Below are 22,669 nucleotides of genomic sequence, written 5' to 3' on the forward strand. Positions count from 1 at the left end.
AATCATACCGTTGCTGACACTACTGGTCTTGTCTGTGGGAAAAGCAAATGAGCAAATATGCCAAAAGGCCAGGTTTTTCATACTCCACATTACTGGCATTTGGGCCAAATAATTAATTCTTACAGGGAGCTGCCCTGTATATGGTAGGGTGTTTAGGAGCAACCCAGGCCTATACCTACCACATGCCTTCCAGTTACGACAACCAAAAATGCCTGCACACTTTGCCCAATATCCACTTCAGGGAGGGGGGGGCTGAGGGGAGGAGGCCAAAATTACTTCTGGTTGAAAACCACTGATCTAGGCAAATCAGCAATGACCACTAAAATCACACACAAAAAAGGGACAACTAGATGCATCCTGAGGGAAAGGTCATCATCAGTTAGTTGGCCAAAAAGATCAAGCACAAATTTCATCATATCTCTATAACTGCCCGCTAAATTTACAGGAAATTCAGAATGGAGGATTCTATTTAAAAGTACCACCAGGATACAGTAATAAAACCCAGACTGTGGGATTCTATAGAACAAATAATAAAACCAAGGAGAAAAAAGGAAACCAAGTTGAAGGGGAATTTACACATTACAAGACTCAAGAAACAAGCCAACTCATTGCCATGAGTAGACCGAGTACAGATTAAATAGAATAGGGAAAGAAAGTCCTGATGTGGGGAGAGGAAGAAGAGAGAGAACCAAACAAAAAAAGGAAAGAAAAAACAGACTACTCAAAGTTAAGATAAAAAGATGTAATTTTACAAAGTTCTCTAAACATAATCATTTATGAGGATATATATAAAAGCGATTTTAAAACACTTCATAAATAAATAAACACTTCATAAATAAAAAAGGAGATTCAGGATCTTACAGTGGTTCAAATCTATAATTATAATCAGTAAATATTAATAGGGAGTTCTGTGAGAAGAGCAAGATACTGCAGCAGTTGAGTTTTAGGTTTGAGAATCCAAAATAAAACAACCAAAAAACATTCAGTATTTGACACATACTTTTTTTAAAGTACTTTCTCTACCTATTGTGTAATAATGTAATAATCAAACATGGCAATAAATAAATAAATAAAACTTACTAATTAAGTAACCTACATACCACGGAGTACCAGGAATAGGGGTAGTAGCTACTGGCTTTGCCTTCTGGGCAGCTTTTTCTTCCTCAGTCATCTCTTCTTCTTTGGGCTCCTATGGGAAATTGTATTACTCCCATTAAATTCATATCACAAAATTATACTTGAATATCCCACAAGCACAAGACTGCAAATACCTTAAAGTAAAACTAACATAATGTCTGTTGCTACCATACAGAGGGGAGACTCTGAATCAGAATTTCTAAATCTTTGCCCCTTAGGCAGAGCTGAATTCCATGACAGTAGAACCCACTGGCGTCCCAGATGGCACAGTGATAAAGAATTTCCTGCCAATGCAGGAGATACAAGTTTAATCCCTGGGTCTGGAAGATCCCCAGGAGTAGGAAAATGGCAACCCACTCCAGTATTCTTGCCTGGAAAATTCCATGGACAGAGGAGCCTGGTGGGCTACTGTCCATGGGGTTGCAAAGAGTTAGACATGACTGAGAAGGCACTCACATAGAAATATAGACCCCATCAGAAGATGTTTCTAACTTAGAGAGTCACTAACTATCTGTTTAGGAGTAGAAATAAAGAAAGGGGTATAGAATATTAGAGGAGATTTCTTCATTTAAGGTTGTTTCTTTTTCTGCTAAATTCCTTACTCAGCAGAATGTCCAAAAGCAGAGCTCTTTTAGTGTTGTTCAGAGATTATTCTATGCAAGAGAGGACAGGTAAAATACAATGAACAATCCCCAAATATGAAGTTGTACTTAAAATTATAACATGTAGCAATTTGTAAGTCAGGAGGAGACATCAGCTCTGGTCCAGGGGCCTTTCTTTCTAGAGGGGCTTTGGTTTCGTGTAAGAAATAATTTAATGAAATTTTCAAAGGGAAAATTGAATTACAAATTTCAAAGAACCCTAAAATTTCAGGGATCAGATTTACAGCAATTATCTAAAACAACAGTAAACAGATTTTCAGTTACCAGTACACTGTACCCAACAATCAACACTGGCTCTCATGTCAGTAGGAAATGGCCCTTTACCTCCTTTATCTCCTTTATTGGCTCTTCTTTAGGATCCTCTTCCTCCGTCTCCATTGGCAGAGGTTCTTCAGAAGGTTCTTTAATTGGCTCTTTAATCTTCTCCTCTAGTTTCTCTATTAAAAAATGGAGATAACATCACATAGTGGTTCTGATCTAACTTCTGATGAACACTGACACTAAGCAGTTAGGATATTCCATTTCTAGCTGTTAACCACAAAAATAAAACATTCTTCCTGTAATATCATTGACTTGAATCTAATGTCATGCTCAACTTCAAATACCTTGCTATACTAATTAGGAAACTGTCAGCAGAAAAGAACTACTGATTTCAGAAGGACATAAAGTCTTACATTCATATATCATTTTTGCTACAAATGAAAGGGATAACATACTAAAAAACAGAAACAGGGACTTGTGATTATAGAAAATAAGAGTCCTCTTCCTCCAAGGTTCCAACAGCCTAAAGTTTTTCTTCAGAACACACACAATACACACATTCCTTCCTGGTCACTACTATCAATTTCAGTAAGGGTGATAGTAATTCAACAGCTAATTAGGCAATTATGCAATTCCTGACAACAGTAAAAAATATATCTATTAGTGTGGACATATAATTTAATTTCTCTAAATGGTAAAATGACAGACAAACCTGTAAGCAGAACAACTGTGGCTTTTTAAATAAATACATTATCAATTCAGTGGAAATAAATAATCCAACACTATATAAATAGAAAATCCCTCAAATGTTTTAAAAAGGAATTAATTCAGAATTTCAAATACCATTCTATGTATACTATGTCCCACTAAGTCATTACAACTATACCTTTTTCTTTTAGCTCTTGGGGTTTTTCCCAGGTTGATTCTAATGTTCTATTATTATAATAATATGTCTTCCCATCTGCTGTTTTATATTCAGTCCACTCAGAAACTGCTGTTGCTCCAGCTAAGGTAGCAGGTGAAGCTGCAATAGCAACCTGGGGATGTATCATAGGTACGATAGGAGGGGCCATTCCTGGCAATACACCTAAAAGAAGAATAATAGAAAATATTAGATCCAAGTACCAAATTGTGATACAAAGTAAAACTTTAAAATATGAGCTGAATCTATTAAACATCAATAAATGAATGAGCCAACTGAAACAAAAAAAATCATATAAAATATTAATTACTTAAATCTGGCTTACTTCTAATGCCTAAATTCAATTAGATTCAGAAATTCAACCCAAGAAGTACCTTAAAGTCAGAAATTTGCGTCACACCTATAACGAAATCTTGATAAATCATAATAACATAAAACTATAAAAATGATAAATTCTCTAATTAATAGAAATATATTTTTATAAAGAATTTAAGTTCTAATGAAATCAAAGCAATAAGCACATTTACTAGGAATATTTCCTGAGGAAAAATTATTTTCTTATTCTAAGATACCTAAAAAGGATATGAATAAAACTCTATTTCAAAGTAAATGACTGAAAAAATAAATAAGTAAAAGTAAGTCCCTGACTTTGTTATCAAATCAATTTTAGCATACTAAGTGATTAAGTCACATAGTCCTGTAAACTCTGACAGTTTATTATTTTCCAAAAAGAGAGCAAAATTTCTTTTATGTTTAAAAGATAAGCCAAGATTTATATTTTTCACCAGACAGCTAAATAAGCTGGTGCTACATAATCAAAAATGTGAATTAAAATTGGAAAAAAAAAAAAAAAAGAACTTCATATCCTATACTAGAATTTAAGTTTCAGGTAGTTAACTTCAGTAACTTTAAAATGCAAATTTATACTATAAACACACAAATATTCACACACATAAACTCACTAGCATGCAAGCATAATCACATCACTTTACACATGGAAATGATTTTTTTATATTTAACTTAAAAACACACATCAAAAATAAAATTAAATGTTATGAATATGAGAATGAAGTTGTTTACACTTATTACAGAAATCAAGATATAAAGTGATCTGACCTTATTTGCTTTTGTGAACCAACAAAGCTAATACTACAGGCAACTGGGAAAATTAAGTGTTGGCCAAATATGACAACTGCATTTATACTGCTCATTAAAAAGAAAAATATAAAAAAAATCCACTCACTTGGGCAAAATAAATAAATAAAAGGATAAACAACAACATTCACTACCATGCCAACTTACAGACAAAACAAACTAAGATGGTTTTAAAAATTACCGGTCTTGGTGGTAGCGACTGTCTTTACATACGGGCAGCTGACTATTTGCATCATTGCTACACCTGTAAAATGGATAAGCAAGCATACGTTGGAAAGCTGCCATTGTATGTCGGCTACCACTGGGATTCAGGGAAATAATTTACCACTACAATTTAGAATGTTATTTCCAAATGAAAAAGACCAAGGATGGAGTAAACTTTCTTTCTGTTTGACATTTTATGGGAAGTGGTGCCAAATTCAATGATAACTAGTTCTAAGTTATAGCATCAATTACCTTTTTATCAAACCAGCTGGTAATTTTTGAAGGAGTCTCAAGAGTTTAAAGTCAACAAAGGAAGAGTCCCTTCATTACATATGCATAACAGGTTTCCATGTGGGACATTTTCCCACAGGATATCAAGTCCATGCTGCTTAAGAAACCAGTGAAAGGCAGACACAGCATGGCACTGACAAGATACCTTCTCTGTGCTGCTGCTAAGTGGGAACTACATGCAGAAGCAGAGGCATGGAGCACAACCATGCAAAAGGAGAACAGTAAGGTAGGACAAAGAGGGTGAGAGCAAGGAAGAAAACTAAGTAGGAGACAGACCCAAATATTCTACTGCAAATAATAAAAGGGCAAGGATGAAGAGGAGGGTAGCATTCAACTAAAGACAGAATATCCACGTGTAGTGCCTGCTCTGTGGAATGCCATGGGCTTGGGACACTGTGGAGGCAGGCTAACGAATTAAGAAAAATACAGCCCCACTGATGACTACATGGGTTGATTAATTTAGAAACCTCAATTTGTTTAAGCTGGCTAAAGGAATGGAAATTACGTACATTAGAAGAAGAATGAAGCCTCATCACGATGCATTACAATAATGATAAAAAGGGAATGAAAGGAAAAGCTGGAAACGTAAGATTTTTTAATTGAGGAAATCTGAAATTAGAGAGTGAATTTTTAAAAAATTTTTAAGGAAAAGGCAAAGGGTTTGGAAATTAAATTTTATTTTCTATTTGTTTTGGCTAAAAAAATACTAAACCTATTTTAGTACTGACAAAAATTAAAAAGAATAAACTATTTTCCCCACAAAGTACATGAAAAGAAATTCTTCATGATTCAGAGAAAAAAATTTAAGCTAAACTCCTGGGTTTATAAATAATGTGCCTATGTTCACTCACACACACACAAAAATACTGCCAATTTTTGCAAACTGCCTTAACTTCTTAATTACATTTTAAATAAAAACAAAGCTAAACCTTCTATTAACACTGAAACTAAAACAAATGCACTGGACCATAAAAGCATGCTGAGTAGCTATATGTACAGTTTTATTTTCCATGTTTAAAGAAAGCAATGGAAAAATTCATTTGGTTAAGGAAGTTACAACATGTATTAGGTTTAAATTAGTATAAATACTGCCATCTGCAGGACCACTGAGCCTAGTAAGCCAGCACTAGAAATTCAATTCTTAGAATATATGAACTTTATTCTCAAAGATTGTTCCTAAAGACATTCCCCAATACATAATTTCAACTATACAACTAAAACACAAGAAAATCCTACCTACTGATATTTAGGCCTAACTGCCATTGTCTAATATCAACTGAGCCAATAGAGAACTCTTGTATTTGACTATCAATATTATAGGTCACGATAAAAGAACACGTCTGTTTCTTCTCATGTTAAAAAGACCAAATTGAGGTTTTCTGAGGGTGACTATATGCACACCATGAAGACTCACAAAATAACCAAAGGGCTAAATTTTTAGTCTTCTTTTTAAAAGGAGCATTGGTTCAATTTTCCTACAACTCCATCCATCCTCAAATTATGTTCTACCAGGAAATTAGAAAATTCCATTTAGTATTCTGGATAATCCTGATGTCACTGACTATAAGCTTCTTAAAATTGCAAATAAGATTTTACAGTAGAAATCCTATAATCCTAATCCAATTCACTATCCCAAAGCCCACCTCTGAAGGTTTTATTTTACACCTAACTCTTCCACTCCTTTCCTTCATTTTGTTTGAGCATCCCCTCTTTAATCATCCTCAGAGCCATACATTGCTGTTTCAAACAGCATTTAAGGCTCCAAGATAAATTACATCCAAATCCCCCATTTACCTTACTACAAATATTCAACAAATATTACTTCAAAAATATTAATATTACTTTCTATAAAAAATTAGTTCCCTCTCCAAAGAATCTTTGGTATCATGCACAAAGTTTTGTAGATTATCTAATTCAGGTTGTCTTCCAACTGACCTACAAAATGTCATTAATGGCTGCCATTTATTAAATGTTTTTTGCTGCCAAACTTCACAGGTGCTACCTCATCTGGTAACTCAAATGTTTACCAACTGTTCTAAAATTCAATGGTGGGTGAGGGCCAGAGAAGACCAAGATATTCAAAGACAGCTGTAACTGAAGGGATTTTATTGTGACAAAATTCCACTTCCTATAAAAATAATTTTGGCTACTCTTTGATATTAGCAAAGAGTAGCTACTCTTTGCTACTCACTGGTACTATTAAGAACCTCCACAGCAAAACTAAACTCTTTTAGCTAACAGCCTTTCCAATGTTTCATATGTTATTATGCTACCTCTCAATCTTCTCTCTACAGAATTAACAATCCCGGATCCTTAAGATGACTCAGAATTCAGGATCTGGTCTTAACACTGTCCTGGCCCTAAAGCAGACCAAGATTGCAAGAGGTTATGTCATGCTTTTATCCATTTATCACTTCATTTTCTACAAAGAGTACTCCAAAGAGGAAAGTATCTAGCTGTTTATCTTTAATTTTGAAAAAGGGTAATACCTAGTATTTGAGAAAATTTTTTTATTTTCTTCTTACTTTCAAATGATTTCAGTTTCTTAAATATCATATACTATGCATTATCTAACACTACAAGAACATGAAAAAGATTTTCTAAAAAACCCACTAATTCTTAAATTTTTGGCTTCTTGCTCAGGTATAATAGCTGAAAGTGTTCTTTTCAAATACAAGGAAATAGACAATTAGAGCAACAGTGATGATTCATGTGTACAACTCTTAACAGCTGTATCACAACCCTATTTTACATAAAAAATAATGCAATAAAGTAGCAGTCAGGTGGAAAGAACCTGAAATTAGGAGACAGGAGGCCTAGGTTCTATTCATCTTTGCTACAAACTAGCCTTGTAAACTTGACCTCTTTAGTTAAAGTGTCAGTCGCTCAGTCATGTCCAACTATGGACTATAGCCCACCAGGCTCCTCTGTCCATGGGATTTCCCAGGCAAGAATCTTGAAATGGGTTGCCATTTCCTCCTCCAGGGGACCTTCCCAACCCAGAGATCCAAACTGGGTTTCCTGAACTGCAGGCAGATTCTTTACTGTCTGAGCCACCAGGGAAGCCCTGACCTCTTTAAGGGATCAATATTTTCAACTATAAATCTAGGAGAACAGACGATGGATTAAGGAGTAAATGTGTCTGACAACAGCAAACACTCTCATATTTAGGATGCTGAACACTATCATTGTTTAATTCCTATGGGGAAAAACTTTACTCCAAATCTTTTAATTCCTTTTCTAGTTGAAATGATTTCCCCTAAGAAAATAAAACACATGAATTCACTGCAATTATGTAAACATTTAAGTGGTATATGTTATACTTCACAATTGTTACAGGGGAAGCACGCGTTTTGTTTCACATGAATTTTTTAAATTACATGACTCACAGTTTTTTCTCAGTATAACATCATTATTATGAGCATAGTATTTGGATCTGAAGTGCCCAGACTCAAACCCCAACACCTTATCAGCAGCTATGTGACCATGGGCAAGTAACCTTAACCTGTCTGTGTATCTACCTCCTAAGATGGTGGTGAAAATTACATGACTTATTACACGTAAAGTGCTTGGACCAATGGATGATATATAAATCACTTGTGGTAACTCTTATCACGTGATTTCTTAACTTCATACAGTCAATCCCTTAAAATATGGCATTTAGAACACATTTACACAAAAAGATGATCACTTTTAATTCATTGAGGCCATTATCCAAAACGAGTGTAGCTTTAAATGTGGCTCTAATTTTAAGACATGTAAACAACAATAACAAAAAAGGACATTTACCAAAACTGAAGAGAAAATATTGCAGTTAGCCATGAATCTTTCAAAAATGTTTCAAACAAGTGAGATTCAAGGCAAATTTCAAATGTAACAGACACATGAGAACAAACTAACTGACAATATGAAAACATAACTGGAGAAACTGTTATCATCTGTTGGTTACCTGGAAGTGGAATTGGCATGCCAGGAAGGGGAACACGAAACGGAGGTACCATGACTGGTGGAAAAGCAGGGATTGCTGCTGCTGGCTGAGGCACTGAATGCGGAACAGCAGGAGGTAACGTCTGGGGGTGCGGCTGAGGAACGGTTTGCACAGGTGTGGCTGTAGGAGCAGGAGTTGAAACACTAACTGTAGGCGTGGCAACTGAAACAGCAGAACTTGGGGTCTGATCTTGTGTTGTGGGTGCTGATAAGAAATAAAACAAAAATATGTATCACTCGTTCATAAACGATTTTACTATACTCATTCATCATTCACTCATTCAGTATTTAAGGGCCCATTCCATGCACTGAAAGGTATTTATAACAAGGTCTCTGTCTTCAAGAAGCTTGAAAATAGTTAGATGAAACACAAATAATAACTAAAATACAAAGTGAGATGGGATAAATGTACAGGAGTGTGAATCAAGACCCAAAGACCACTTCTACTGTGAGACGGTACAGAAAATTTCATACTGTGATGATAGGCCTTGAAAGATTATGATTTTAACAAGGAAAATGACAAAGTGAAAAGAGAAAATAAGCAAGTGGTGAGAAAACTGAGTAAAAGCAAAGAGTAGGGGACAAAAAGGACTTGTTTAGAAAACAGAAGGCAAGCAGTTAACTAGTCAAACACTAGGCATATCAACAGAACCAGTAAATTACAGCTGGAAAGGTAGGCAAGAAGCATAAATTGGGAGGCCTTGAACACACAACTTATGAGTTTGCACTCGACTGGGGAGGGAAAGGGAAGAACTCATGTAAATGCAGAGACATAATCTAAAAGAATGAACACCAAACTGTATCTGTATATACCCTTTTATTTTTACTACACATGCTTCAGAGTTTGATTTTTCTTTTTTAATAAGAATGCATTCACGTGTTATTTATGTGACTTCATGAATGTAAAAGGGATGAGTGGAGGCAGAATGAAGGTTTCTGAATGAAAGAGTAATAATCACTGTTCATTTGATGAATTAACCTGGCAGATGCATAGGAAGAAAAGGAAAAACAGAGATGTGAAAATCAATTTCAACACATCTGAAGTTGTCCAAGAAAGGAAGAACAGAGGGAAAAAGATATGCAATAACTAATGACTGACTGGATATGAACAAATGGAGTAAAAAAAAAACGGGTTTCTTTGTAATTATTTCAAAATAAAAAGGTTAAAAAAGAGGGAAAAAAAACCCACTCAGGTTTCCAATGTGAGACCAGGAGAATGTGAAATTCAGGATAATCTGGTTCTGCTAATACATTCTTTTTTAGATATGAAAAATAAAAACATTTCACCCCTGGTAATCGCACATAAAATCAAATTGTGACTCTCGAAATATACAAAATTCATATTTCTCTCCTTTAAAGTTTCAGTTCTCAAATATAATATTGCACAGAACTAAACCATCTAGTTCCAAAACAAAATTTGTTTTTATAATTCATTGGTAACAAATACGTCATCTTTATCTTGACAGAAGGAAAAATGTCAAACTTTACCTATATTGGACGAAGAATGAATTCATCAAATTTATAAATAAAACAGTGCTTTCCCAACCTTTATGCCAATTTTATTCTAAGGGAAAGCACACTGTCTAATGCAAACCACCCAATAATTCAACTGAAAAATGTGTCACTATCTTTCCTTCAGCTCCTAACAATGAAAAACTCACTTAGGCTGGGAAGATGTGTGCAATTTCATACTTGTTAATGAGGGACTCACCTTGGCTAAATAGACAGCAGGGCCAAACAAGTATCTTCAGGGGCCCAGGAATGAATTGGTGGTCTAGCATAGACCTAGCCTTAGGGTACAGTATCATATTAATATAATTTTATAACAGTGTGAAAAATACAAATTACATGCAACATTTGCCCAGTCCCATACATATACCATTTATCATTTGTAATCTACTGCAATGGCTGAAAATATATCTAGTTATTTCCCAACTTCCCTGAGAAGTAGGATTTCATCAGCATTTTTCACAAATTTGCACAAGATAAAACGAGTTTAGGCTCAACTGGGGTTAAAATATAAACTCCTTAATTTTCAGTTCCATTTACCCAGATTTACACTGCAGTTAATAGAATTACATTTTTTCAAAGTATTATGGTAATAGTACTTAGTAATATTTGTTAAAATTATGATATAAAGTACTGGAATCAGGAAAATGAGTTAGAAAGGGATCAAATTTCAAGGGGAAAGGTACACCAATGGAGATGGCAGAAAGTATTCACTCATCCTCTTGCTGAAACAGGATTTTCTGAATTTGATTAGGGGCCGGGAGTCATGACAGAAAAGGGACAAAGGAAATAAAAGAATTAAAATTAAATGAGGAGCTGGGAGAATGGTAGCTAGGACTTTATAATAAGTAAATTTCTATTAGCTTCATTTGCTAAAATGACTAGTGTAACACTAGAACTCAAAATATACTACTAATCCAGCCTCGGACCTTAACTAAAGACAAGTGACTGCCTCTAAGAGATGGAAAAAGAATTCTAAGAATTATAGTAAGAATTATACTAAGAATTATAGTATGGTAACACTTCATGACTGAATCAAGCGAAATAAAAATAGATGTCAGGAATACTGAAAGACAACATCAAAACTGATGTTTAAAGGCAGTAAAAAGAACAAGATTCACTGTTTTGTTCTTAGAATAAAGACCTTCCTTTCTATCACTGAAGAGTATGCAAAAAAAAAAAAAAAAAACAGGAATTCTGAATAGAATGGTTAATAACCACAAGACACCTATGGGCCTACTGATAGACCATTCCAATACAGAAATGGAATATATAGAGAACAGTTCAAAGTTTTTGGCTATCCACTTTCCTTAACAAATACTACGGATTCTCTTTCCGAAGAAGACAGGGAAAACAACAGAATCAACACAGAGCCTCCCCCACAGAACCACAATGCTTTTAACGATCTCCGTCTCCCATTTCGACCAAAAGTACCCCATAAAAACTGGCAGCTTTTTGCCTTGCCGCACAGGTTTAAGAAACATTTGCCTATAAAAAGGCAAAGATCCTCAACCAACTAGCTGGTATCACTGCTAAACTTCTAAATTTTCAGAAGTCAACATAGCTACAGAAGAAATCAGACTAATAAAGCATTATTTACATCTTTCTATTAAGTATATTTTCTCCCAAGCTATCTGAAAAATATCAGATAGGGCCTTTAAAAAAACTGTCTCCCTTACACAGGTACCTTACTACTTCAGTTACTACTTGTGTAAATAAAATCAAATTTGAATTTTTAAAATGACTAGATTTCTCTTATTTCTTATAAGGTAATATACACTAATAATTCCCTAGTCCCCAAAGCTACTGGGGGAGGGAGAAGAGTTTCTTTTTTCCCCCTTATTCTCACCTATTATCCAGGTAGGAAAAGACTCTTAGGATTGTAATTCCCTTATAAGGATAACTATGTATCTTCATATCATATTAAATAATCAAATCAATAAAATTATTTAAATATTTGGGTGCTCAATCTGAACCTGCAGAATAAGTACTGTATTTATATATTAAAAAAAAATAAACCCAGAAATAGTATCATAAATATTAATGACAGTCTTTTAAGCAAATTAACATTCTTCTCTCCTCACCCCTGAAGTCTATTCATCACTGCTAATCTTTAGAGAAAAGACGTACCTTTGGGCTTCTGTGACTTCATACCTGAAAGTTCTCTTACCTTTTGGACTGCTTCTAACTCAAGTCCTCATTACATCTGCCTGCACATCATTCCGAGACCTAGCTACCTTTAAACAAGATTACTGCAAGTTTTCCTAAGTTTCCCCAATTTCAACATTAACCAGAAAATGAGCACAAGAAAAAAATCTTACAGAATACTAAATTTATACAAACCACCTAGCGCCTGCCTGCCTCACTTATCTGCCTGGTTCTTAAAACTCTCCATAACCTGGTCTCTTATTCAATATATTACCTAATAAAAAGCCTCCCACCTAACAATCTTACAAACTATATTTACCGTCATTTCCTGACCTATGTTTCCCCCATCTGAAACACCTCTCTGAAATTTTGAACCTATTCAAATCCTATTACACACCCTTTATGATCCATCTCAATACCCATGTAGTCCACTCACTTGTCTCTCCGTTTTCTTGAATTCTTATATCTTCTAGCTTCGCTGTATAACTCTGCACACTATTTTCTAATTGTTTCACATGCATTTTTCTTGCCTCCTCAATTAGAAAAACTGGAAACTCTGCAAGATAGGGGCCAAGACTCACACTTATTTTGCAAATCCACAGCACCCAACATTACTGTTGGCCAAGTTGAACAGCTAACTCTGCACTTTTCCAGTTTAGCTTCATGAATTTCAATTGAACAAATAATTTTTTCTACTAATATAAATTTCTGTTCTTTTTAGCCAAAAGTCTTAATGTCAAAAATGTATTTTAAATAATATCAAGGATAATACTTAAACTAGGACCATATGGGAATGCATTCCTACTTGTCCATTTCTCTAGTCCCTAAATGAAAACACATGCTGACCAATACTCACTTGATACTGTCTGCGAAACTGAAGAGGCAGTTGTGGTGGTGGAAGTGGTAGAGGATGGGGTTGACGATGATGCTGAAGTAGATACTGCAGGCGCTGGGCTACTGGTCGTAGGGGTGGAAGCACCGACTGCCTGTGCTTGCACTTGCACTTGCGCCTGCACTTGCGCCTGCGCCTGGGCCTGGGCCTGGGCCTGCGCCTGTGCTTGAGCTTGTGCTTGGGCCTGGGCCTGGGCCTGAACCTGCGCCTGGGCTGCAAGCATAGGTGTCAGTTCTGACTGCTGAATAACCTTAACTCCATCTGGCTTGGTCCATGCAGATTCACGTGTCCGAGCATTATAATAATAAACCTGCAGAAGAAGCAAAATCATCAGTTTCAAAGAACCTGTCAACTATCATTTATAAATAATACAATGATATTTTGTCTTAAATAGTATTTTTTTAAAAACCTAGAAAAGAGAAAGTACATCAGAATCAGCTGTTCATATGAGATTATTGGTAATGTTTCACTTTTTCCTTTTCCCTCAATTTTCTATAAAGAGCATACTGTATTTTTAACACATCAAAAAAGGAGAACCAAGGCTATGTTTTGTGCATAGTTAACACAGCAGATCTAAGACCGCTATCCTTAGAAAGCCATTGTCCACCATTCCCTAACTGATAGGAATGGCTCAACTACTTACGCAAACAATGCAGTTTATGCTCTATACCTGCCTTCCTTCTAAAGTCTGGAATTTGGTAAGTGTAAGGCAGATGGTACCAGATATGGGACCAGTCCCCAGTGAAAACCTTGATTCCTCAGCTCAGGATAGCGTCCCTGGCAGACAACACTTTACCAGTGTTTTCACAATTCCATGGCACAGGAATTAAACACACTCTTATGAGACTCCAACTGAAAGGACTCCTGAAAGCTTGTGCTTGGTTTCCTCCAGACTCCGCCCCATGCACCTTTTTTTTCTTTGCTGGTTTTGCTTTGTATCCTTTTTCTATAATTAGTCATAGCTGCAAATACAACTACCTGCTGAGTCCTGTGAGTTCTCCCAGTAAACACTAAACCTGAGAGCTGTCAGGGGACCTAAGGTGTGTATTTAAAAACACAGGTTTCAGAATCACAGGCAAACCTATGATAGTGCTCCAGGCCACCTTACGTCTGTGCAGAAGTCCAACCAAGTGAACCTTTCCTAGAGTCCTGCCCTACCCTGGCTTACTTGAGTTTCATTCTTAATTGGCAAGGATATAGTCACTGATTTCAATCTGCCAAATTCCCAGGTTTTACTCTTCTGTCACCAAGAAGATAACAACCTAAATACATTTCATAATTTACCTTCCCATCTGGAGTTTTATTTTCAACCCATATCTCCTCAGTAGGAGGCAGTGCTGGAGTACCAGGAGCAGTCACGGGAGGCATTCCTGGTGGAAACATCATACCAGGAGGAGGAGGCATGGTTCCCATGGGTGGAGGCATGAAAGGTGGTCTCTGTTAATTCACAAGAAGTAATGTCACTTGTGTTTGTCTTTTTTCCTTCAAATTATTACTAAATTCTACCCAAAAGGTAAGGCACTGTAAGAGAAATTAGCTTTATAGTCAATTCAAATACATTTACCTAGGTTGTTGTGTAAGCAAAGTTTTTCTGTAATAAAAATGATTACTAAACAGACTAGAAGAAAGTATGTCAAGATACTAATAACAGTCATCTCTGGGTTGTAGAATTATAGGTGAGTTTTGCTTTATTATTTATACCTTAACTGCTATTTCATATATTGGGCACTACATTACTTTCAGAAGAAAAAAACTGATTCTCTTAACACCAGCCACCCAATGCCTTGACAGCTCACCTACAACAGGAACCAACAAACTATAAGAGAAATGTTATTTTACAAATAACAAGTAATAACTTAAAAAGAAAAATCAGATATACCTAACCTTTTATTCTCTTTTCCTATATGGAAAAAATTATTAGCTAGGAAAACATTTATTTCCTAGTTTTCAAATAATAATAATGTAGCTCACCAAAGATGCTAACATTAGTAAGTTTAAAAGATACAGTAAAATAATTATTCACTTTACTTTTGTGAAAAGAATCTAAATGGTATATATTACAATTAAAAAAATAAATCTCCCGAAACCATTACTGATTCAACACTATCCCTCATAATTCCTTCAATGATTGCTGACTCAACCCAAGATCCTGAACCAAAGAATTTAACTGTAACTGCTATATCTTACTCACTAAAGTAGAAAAAAGGTCTGCAATTCTGAAAACAGATTTTGAACAGGGATTAAAAGATTTCCTCTATAATCTACAAGTAACATTAGAACTTAATTATCCAAAGCATCTTAATCTGGATAATGGAATTGACACTATGCCAATATGTGAAAGTTACTTTTTTTCCTAAAAAAGTTTTCTTTTCCATACTCGTGTTTCTAGATTCAAATGACTGTCTTTCAAGCATCAATCAGCACACAGGCCCATGTTCTATAAAATATTCATTCCAAATATATGCTACACAGTATCTGAAAATCATTTGGATTTAAAGTAAAATCACACAATGGTCCATCAAGACCAAAAAAAGCATCACATTAGGAAGCATCCCATTACAACATCTGATATATTTCCATTAGAGGGTTACATTAACCCATTACATTTTATAATATTCCACAAAGAGGTTTAACTCTTAAAGGCACAAAATAGAGTAAATTCACACATAACAAGTTATACCACAGTCAACAAGTCAAAAAGTTACTTCATATTCTAATTCTAAAGAAAATATAAAACCATTTAACTGTTTAAGAGGGCTAGGGGGAAAGGAGGGACAGGCTTATTCTAGGAGGGCAACAAAATAACTAAGCAAAGTACTAAAATCTGGTGTTTCTGCCATACACACAATTCTATCAGAGCTAACATCACTTAAATAGTACCTCATTATCTCTATTTTTAGTAAATTCATTCTTGATTATCTAAGCTAACAGAAGGCATATGATACTACTGTATTTGGTTTCAGAACTGTATAGGTTAAATAAACGGAAAACTCAGAAACAGTCAAAAAGAATATAATCTCAAAAGTAGGTATTTGAGAGTTGATACCTTCATAACTTCAGTAAAGGATATATGCTTCAGGCTAAAACACTAGGAAAATTTTCATTTAAGGAAATTTCACAAAAATTCTATTTCTAAAACTGTGAGACATTCATATTTTTTCCTAGGAAAGGAAAAAAATTAAAATACTGTGCTTACAAAATGTGCTGATGGTCACATTCTAGATTCTATACTAGGGATCATTCATGGAAAGAATTCTTCAGGAATATATAAATATATATAAACTCATTAGTAATGTATATCATTGAAAACAAACTTCCCTCTCTTTACACATAAGCTTTCAAATATCATTTCCCATCAAGAAGATTATTAAAGACAACTGTCAGAGATGAAAGCAAGTTAGAACTACCTTATTCAATCCTAATATACATATTTTTTCATCACCATATAAATTTCCATTCTGAATTTCCATACTAATTATCATTATCAGTGCTTGTGAAGCAACACATTAGTATAAAGATGTTCTCTTTAGTTCTCATTCTCCTATAAACCCAAGAATACAAGTTTTATTCATACATACAAAACTCATACATACTATTGATACTAACACCAACAAAGAAATAGCTATCTCTACTTTCTTTACCTGAAGGTGTGGAGGGCCCATAGGTGGAGGAATCCCTCCTGGAGGAGGCATTGGTGGCATATTAGGATCAAAAGGGGGACGTCCAAATGGGGGCCGAGGTGGTGGAGGAGGGCCTCGCATCATACCAAAAGGTGGAGGAGGTCGCATCAGAGGTGGTGGGCCTCGCATCACTGCGTTTGGTGGGGGAGCTGGGCCTCGGAACCTCAAGGCCTGCTGTTGAGCCATCCTGTATGGAAACCAATGAATAAAATTTTCTTTCTCAAAGTAAGAAAAATATAGCTACTAAACTCTGATTACATCAATTTTTAAAGCCCTTAAGAGCAAGCAGAGTTGGAAAGTCATCATTTTGTATCACTGTATCAATGGACACCAAATCTAGGAGGAAATGAGGGGGTTATTTGCATGGTCTTAATATATCTTTCCACATGTTTCTTACAATAGAAATAAGGATAAACAAAACACTATGCAATAGAGAAACTGACCTAACACAACTGAGAGGGACACAATACCACCTATTCCAAGCAAGAATGTTTAACCTCAACATAATGAGTTATTAGACAAACACAAAATAATGTTCTATTACAAAGGGGGGAGCAGGGAGTATATTCTTCAGAAATGCTGTTATAAAAAGAAGAAAAAAGGAAAGTTGTGGAAATGTTCTAGATTAAAGGAAGCCAAAGAGACATGACAATACAATTCCAACTCTAGACAGGACACTAAACTAGAGAGAAGAAATATGATAAAGAACATAATGCATTAACAGACAACACTGGAATAAAGGCAAAAGATTACTTTTTATCAGTGCAAATTTACAAAGGAGGTAACAGTGCTGTCCCAGAGAAGATCACTATTCTCAGAAAACAAGCACTGGAGTATTTATAGGTAAAGGGCCGTGGTGTGTGTGACCCTTTACCACAAATGGTTCAGGGTAACAGAGAGCACATACGTGACCAAGCAACAAAGCAGAACAGGTAAAATATTAACATTAAGCATACTATTTTTGTTTTTGCAACTTTTTGGAACCTTGAAGCTACTTCTAAATACAAGGTTTTTATAGCAGGGGAGGCTAACAGCTTAAGACATAATTAGCATTCTCATATAAAAGGGAATGCCCTTCTGTACTGTACTGTACTTCTGTACTGTTTTCACCCCACCCCAGTCTTCAATCTCTAAACACCTTCTTTACTTTCTCCATGGCATTCAAACAGATAAGCAATATCACATTAGATGGTGTTCTCTATCTCCTAAGTGCCTTTTTTTTTTTTAATAATGTTTTCACTCTTACAAATGCTTACTGGGCTTCCCAGGTGGTGCTAGTGGTAAAGAACCAGCTTGCCAATGCAGGAGACATAAAAGATCTGGGTCAGGAAGATCTCCTGATGGAGGATGTGGGAACCCACTCCAGTATCCTTGCCTGGAGAATCCCATGGACAGAGGAGCCTGACCTGCTACAGTCCACAGGGTCACAAAAAGTTGGACACAACTGAAGCAACTTAGCATTCACACAATCAACCTAACTCTGAAATAAGATTTTATCAACCTCACTTTACAGATTAAGGCACACAAAAGTAAAACAACTTATCCAAGGCCACACAGCTGGTTCAGTGGTAAAGTGAAGTGAAAGTGAAGTCGCTCAGTCGTGTCTGACTCTTTGCGACTCCATGGACTGTAGCCTACCAGGCTCCTCGGTCTATGGGATTTTCCAGGCATGAATACTGGAGTGGGTTGCCATTTACTTCTCCAAAATTCAAACACAGGTGAAAGGCTCTTATATACTACACCATGCTGTCTATGTTAGCCCCTTTAGAGCAAGAATTGTCTGTCCTGTTCACCTTTATATCCCCAGCACATAGTTATTTATGCCTGCCCATAGCAGGGCTCAGTAGTATTTGCTGAATGAACCAATGAATATGTAGGTGATACTGTACCTTATAAATAGGGTATGTAGAATCTTATAAAAATCTTTACTATAATATGCCATAGTGAATTTACTGAGCACCTATCACAGTCTACCTACTAGCTACAATAATTCTCTCCATTATAAACATGAAATTTACATTCCAGTGCTCAGGAGAAGATTAACAATTATATCCTCATGTGCATCTGATAATAATCATTCTGACACTCTCGCCTCACCAGATTCTTCCAACTTTCCTACATTTTTCAACCCTGTGCTTAAGACTACCCTTTCAACTTTCTCTAAATTTTCCACATCGTAGTTCAATTCAGACATTAAAAAAATCCTAATAAAAGAACCAACTTGCCTTCTAGGAGAGCACAAGGATTGTAAACACATCCAGAACTACTATACCAAACATATTTCACCAAATCTGCAAATCATCCTACACTCCAATGGTAGAAGTATGAGTTAAAAGCAGTGACTGCAGAAACAATAATCAGCCTTTTTCAAATTACACGCACTCCCAAAACGCTGATGGGTCACTGGTACCGAAGCAATGTCTTAACCTTTGGGACAGGAAAAATCTTCACCAAGGAAAGATATTCCATCTCAGCCTTCAGCTATACATTATTTCTTTCTTTTGAATGTCACACTTTCTAGCTCTAACTTGAAGTTAAGTATTTTAGGCTCTAAAACCATGGCAAGTCAAACCAGGGCTCTGCCTTCTGTTTCAGGCTTCTTACCTATTTTCTGAACCTGAATATACTCAGATGTAAGTGAGGGGCAGTGGGGACAGAAATGAAACCTCTCTCTCTGTTTAATAAGATAATCCCCGTGAAACATTTAGGATGGTACCTGGGACACAGTGAACTATTTTAACCATCATTACTTTCATTCTCCCACAAAACCTAGCATAGTACTCTACCTGAAAAGCTAGATGCTTTCAAATGTCTGCAGTGAAAATGCTAGCAAAATTCACATCATTTCCTCTATCGACAGCCTCAAGCTGCCATTTTCTTATGTCAGATATGTATATCACACGTGCTGAGCTCTTTATATGCACTTTATCACAACAACCTTACCTGCAGTGAGGTTTAAAGAAGCTAATGAAGTACTTGGAACAGTGCTCAGCACATTTTTATTAATTATTATTGCTGTTACTACAACATCAGTATAGTAATAGTAGCAATCAAAAACCATAATTTAGTGACTACTAAAATTACCTTGTTAAACAGTATTAATATTAGTAGCAGTATTAATATTATTATAATCATTATTAGCAGGCTCTATATAACCTGGCCCTTGCTGATCTCTCTACAGACTCTAATCCTTTTGATCAACTACTTCATTACCCTGAAGCCTCTGCACTTGCTTCCTCTGCCTGGGGTGCTTTCCCCCAGAGCTTTATGTAACAGACTCTCTCATTCTTCAGTTAAAGCTCAAAGTTCTTTCCCACCTTAGTCTCTCCCACCTCCTTTCTATCTCATTATCCAATCTGAGTTTACAACTATGAGGTAAATGCTATGAAAAAAATCCTCACATTTATTTAGTTTTATATTACCTATACTCACTAGTATTTTCTCTTTAGTATATTGATGTCTCCCAGAGCCCAGAAGGCAGGTGTTCAATTACTGTTTTAATAATGAGAGTGAACCCTAGGTATTTTTTCTATACCAAGCAGTTATAGGGACATTATGTACTAAGTCCATGTACTTAGTACATGTACTAAGTCTTTCAATCATCATAAAAACTCAATGAGATAAGTTTGGCACCGGTTTTACAAAGGAAACTATAGCACAGAAAAAGAACTTGTTTCATGTTAGTTAGTGGTAACACCAGCGTATTCTTATTCCCAGTGTACAGTTGAGGAAATTCAGACAAGCACCTTGTCATAAGTCATAAAGCATTAATAAGTAAATAAAGGCCCTGGGTAAAGTATCTGTACCAACATGACTCTAAAAGTTATCTTAATGATCCTTACTCATAAAGGAATAGAAAGGTATTTGGATCTCCAAATAAATCCTATTGTGGATTATTCGCATTCCTACCACTTTGGATCTTTACGAAAATAGAAGCGTACATGCATGAACAGAAATGCAGAAAAGATTTTTTACAAGAACAAATTATTTCCCTAGAAGTACTATATCTAGATATGCAATCTTCCCAATGGTAAGCACTGCAAATACTTTAGCACAATGGAGCAAAATTTTTAAATGCTGATATATGGGAAGCAAATTATAAAGTAGACTAAGTGAGGAGACCTAGGTTTTAATCCGGACCCAGTGACTTTGTGTAGTCTCTTCACACTTGTAGGCTGATTTCCTCATCTGATGTGGTTAGTTTGAAATTTAGATCAATCTTAATTAGCATGGAAGCTCCCAGAGGACAAAGGATTTTAGTCGGGTTCAAGACTACTGCCAGCACCTAGGTCAGTGACTCTTATATAGCACACAATAAATGTGAGTCCAATAAATGGACCATCTCTAAATCTCCTATAACAATTTATTTACGATATATATACCTGAAAACCTGATTCGTGGGGCACTATGACGGTGACAACACCATAACGTATATTCAGAATACAAATGCAAAAAATTAAGCCCCAATTTCTGTACTCAGAGGCCACAAAAAACTAATTCCTCTTAAACCATGAGAAACGCTAAAATAAAAGTCTGTACCACATGCTGTGGAAGGAATTTCCAACCCCAGAAGTTAAGGCATGAAACATTTGCAAGAGAACACCTAATTTAAAGCACTATTCAAATCAGTTTTGCAGCAGCGTCTACACTTACTATTAATAAAATCTAAAAGGCTACTCACTGTAAAACTGAAGAAAGATACTCTCTTAAATGCAAAGTAATGTTTCCAAATCAATCCATAAGGCTAGCTTAAGTACCTCTTGAGATAAGAATCAGGTATAACCCTTTCATCACTAAATACTAAACGACCCTGGCAATGCACTCTGATCACTTAGTATTGAAGTATATACGTGGGGTTTAAAGATTTGAGATCCATCCCTGAAATAAGACTTTATTCCTGTCAAACTAAAAAATTTTTGACAACATCATCTCAAAGACATGATTTTTCCCCCCTGAAAACTTTAGTAACAATACCCAGTTTCCTTATACAATTTTATCTGGAGCTCTAGACAATGCTAGAGTCATCATAACTTATTCTACTCTTCCTCATTCTCAAAGAATGACAACGGGCACAAATCAGAATGGGGGCTAAACATCTGAAATGCCATTTTTTTCCACCCAAGAAAAAGATAAAGTATCAAACAGACGTAAAGCTCTGTACCTCGTTTTCCCTAAAAACCACTGATTAAAGACTTCTCTCTCCAAGACAATTAAAAATTCCAGAGGCAGCCCAGAAACCAGGGCGAGAAAGGTCATTGCTGCCGTCCTTAGGGAGACAGTGTGGGCAGACGACTAGAAGTGAGGATAGAAAAGTGCAGGCTCCCAAGCCTGGCTGCCTGCGTTCAAGCCACTTCCTGAAGCCAAGATTCTACCAAAGACACCTGGCTCTACGTCAGTTTCCTCACCTGAAGGATGGGCAAGTCACTTAACTGAAGGTGGCTCTTGCTCCGGGGCCTGCAAAACCAGAAGAGCAACTACTCCAAAAGGTGGGTGTGAGGATCACAAGAGAAAACACTAAGGAAAAGGCTCTCTGGCTCTCGGAAGCACGAAACAAATGACTGCCGCTATTGTTACTCCTCATAAACTCGGGATAAGGGATCAAACGATGAGAAAGGGAGGCCGCGTGAAGTTAAAGGAAAGCAAGCGACGTGGGCAAAAAGGAACCAGGCGGACGCGGGGACACCAAAAGGCGGCGGAGGACGTGAAGAAGGCCGAGCCAGGGCGCCGAGGAGTTGCCCCGCGGCATGGAGGGCTTCAGGGAGGAAAACTGGGCCCGCGGCGGCGCCAAGCCGGGAGTCAGGCTGAGGGCCGCCCAAGCGGA

At 36.2% G+C, this 22,669-nt stretch overlaps 1 protein-coding gene across 14 annotated transcripts in view; it reads right to left on the bottom strand.

Moving 5' to 3' along the window:
* Positions 1–22,669, bottom strand: part of TCERG1 (transcription elongation regulator 1) — a 51,830-nt gene that overhangs the window by 28,744 nt on the left and 417 nt on the right. For 3 of the 14 annotated variants that reach the window (XR_003511790.1, XM_027546066.1, XM_027546067.1), the window contains exons 2-10: positions 16,810–17,035; positions 14,453–14,605; positions 13,133–13,478; positions 12,713–12,832; positions 8,582–8,824; positions 4,319–4,381; positions 2,947–3,147; positions 2,124–2,236; positions 1,101–1,189 (exon numbers count right to left, since the gene is read on the bottom strand). Coding sequence is in view for 12 of the 14 variants with exons in the window: in XM_027546066.1 (XP_027401867.1) it covers positions 1,101–1,189; positions 2,124–2,236; positions 2,947–3,147; positions 4,319–4,381; positions 8,582–8,824; positions 12,713–12,832; positions 13,133–13,478; positions 14,453–14,605; positions 16,810–17,035 (1,554 nt within the window). In the remaining 2 variants the exon portion in view is untranslated. The remainder of the gene's footprint in view (positions 1–1,100; positions 1,190–2,123; positions 2,237–2,946; positions 3,148–4,318; positions 4,382–8,581; positions 8,825–12,712; positions 12,833–13,132; positions 13,479–14,452; positions 14,606–16,809; positions 17,036–22,669) is intronic. The other 11 variants (XR_003511791.1, XM_027546070.1, XM_027546068.1 and 8 more) reach the window with 6 other exon arrangements.

The sequence above is a fragment of the Bos indicus x Bos taurus genome, chromosome 7 (genome assembly GCF_003369695.1).
Source record: "Bos indicus x Bos taurus breed Angus x Brahman F1 hybrid chromosome 7, Bos_hybrid_MaternalHap_v2.0, whole genome shotgun sequence".
NCBI lineage: Eukaryota > Metazoa > Chordata > Mammalia > Artiodactyla > Bovidae > Bos > Bos indicus x Bos taurus.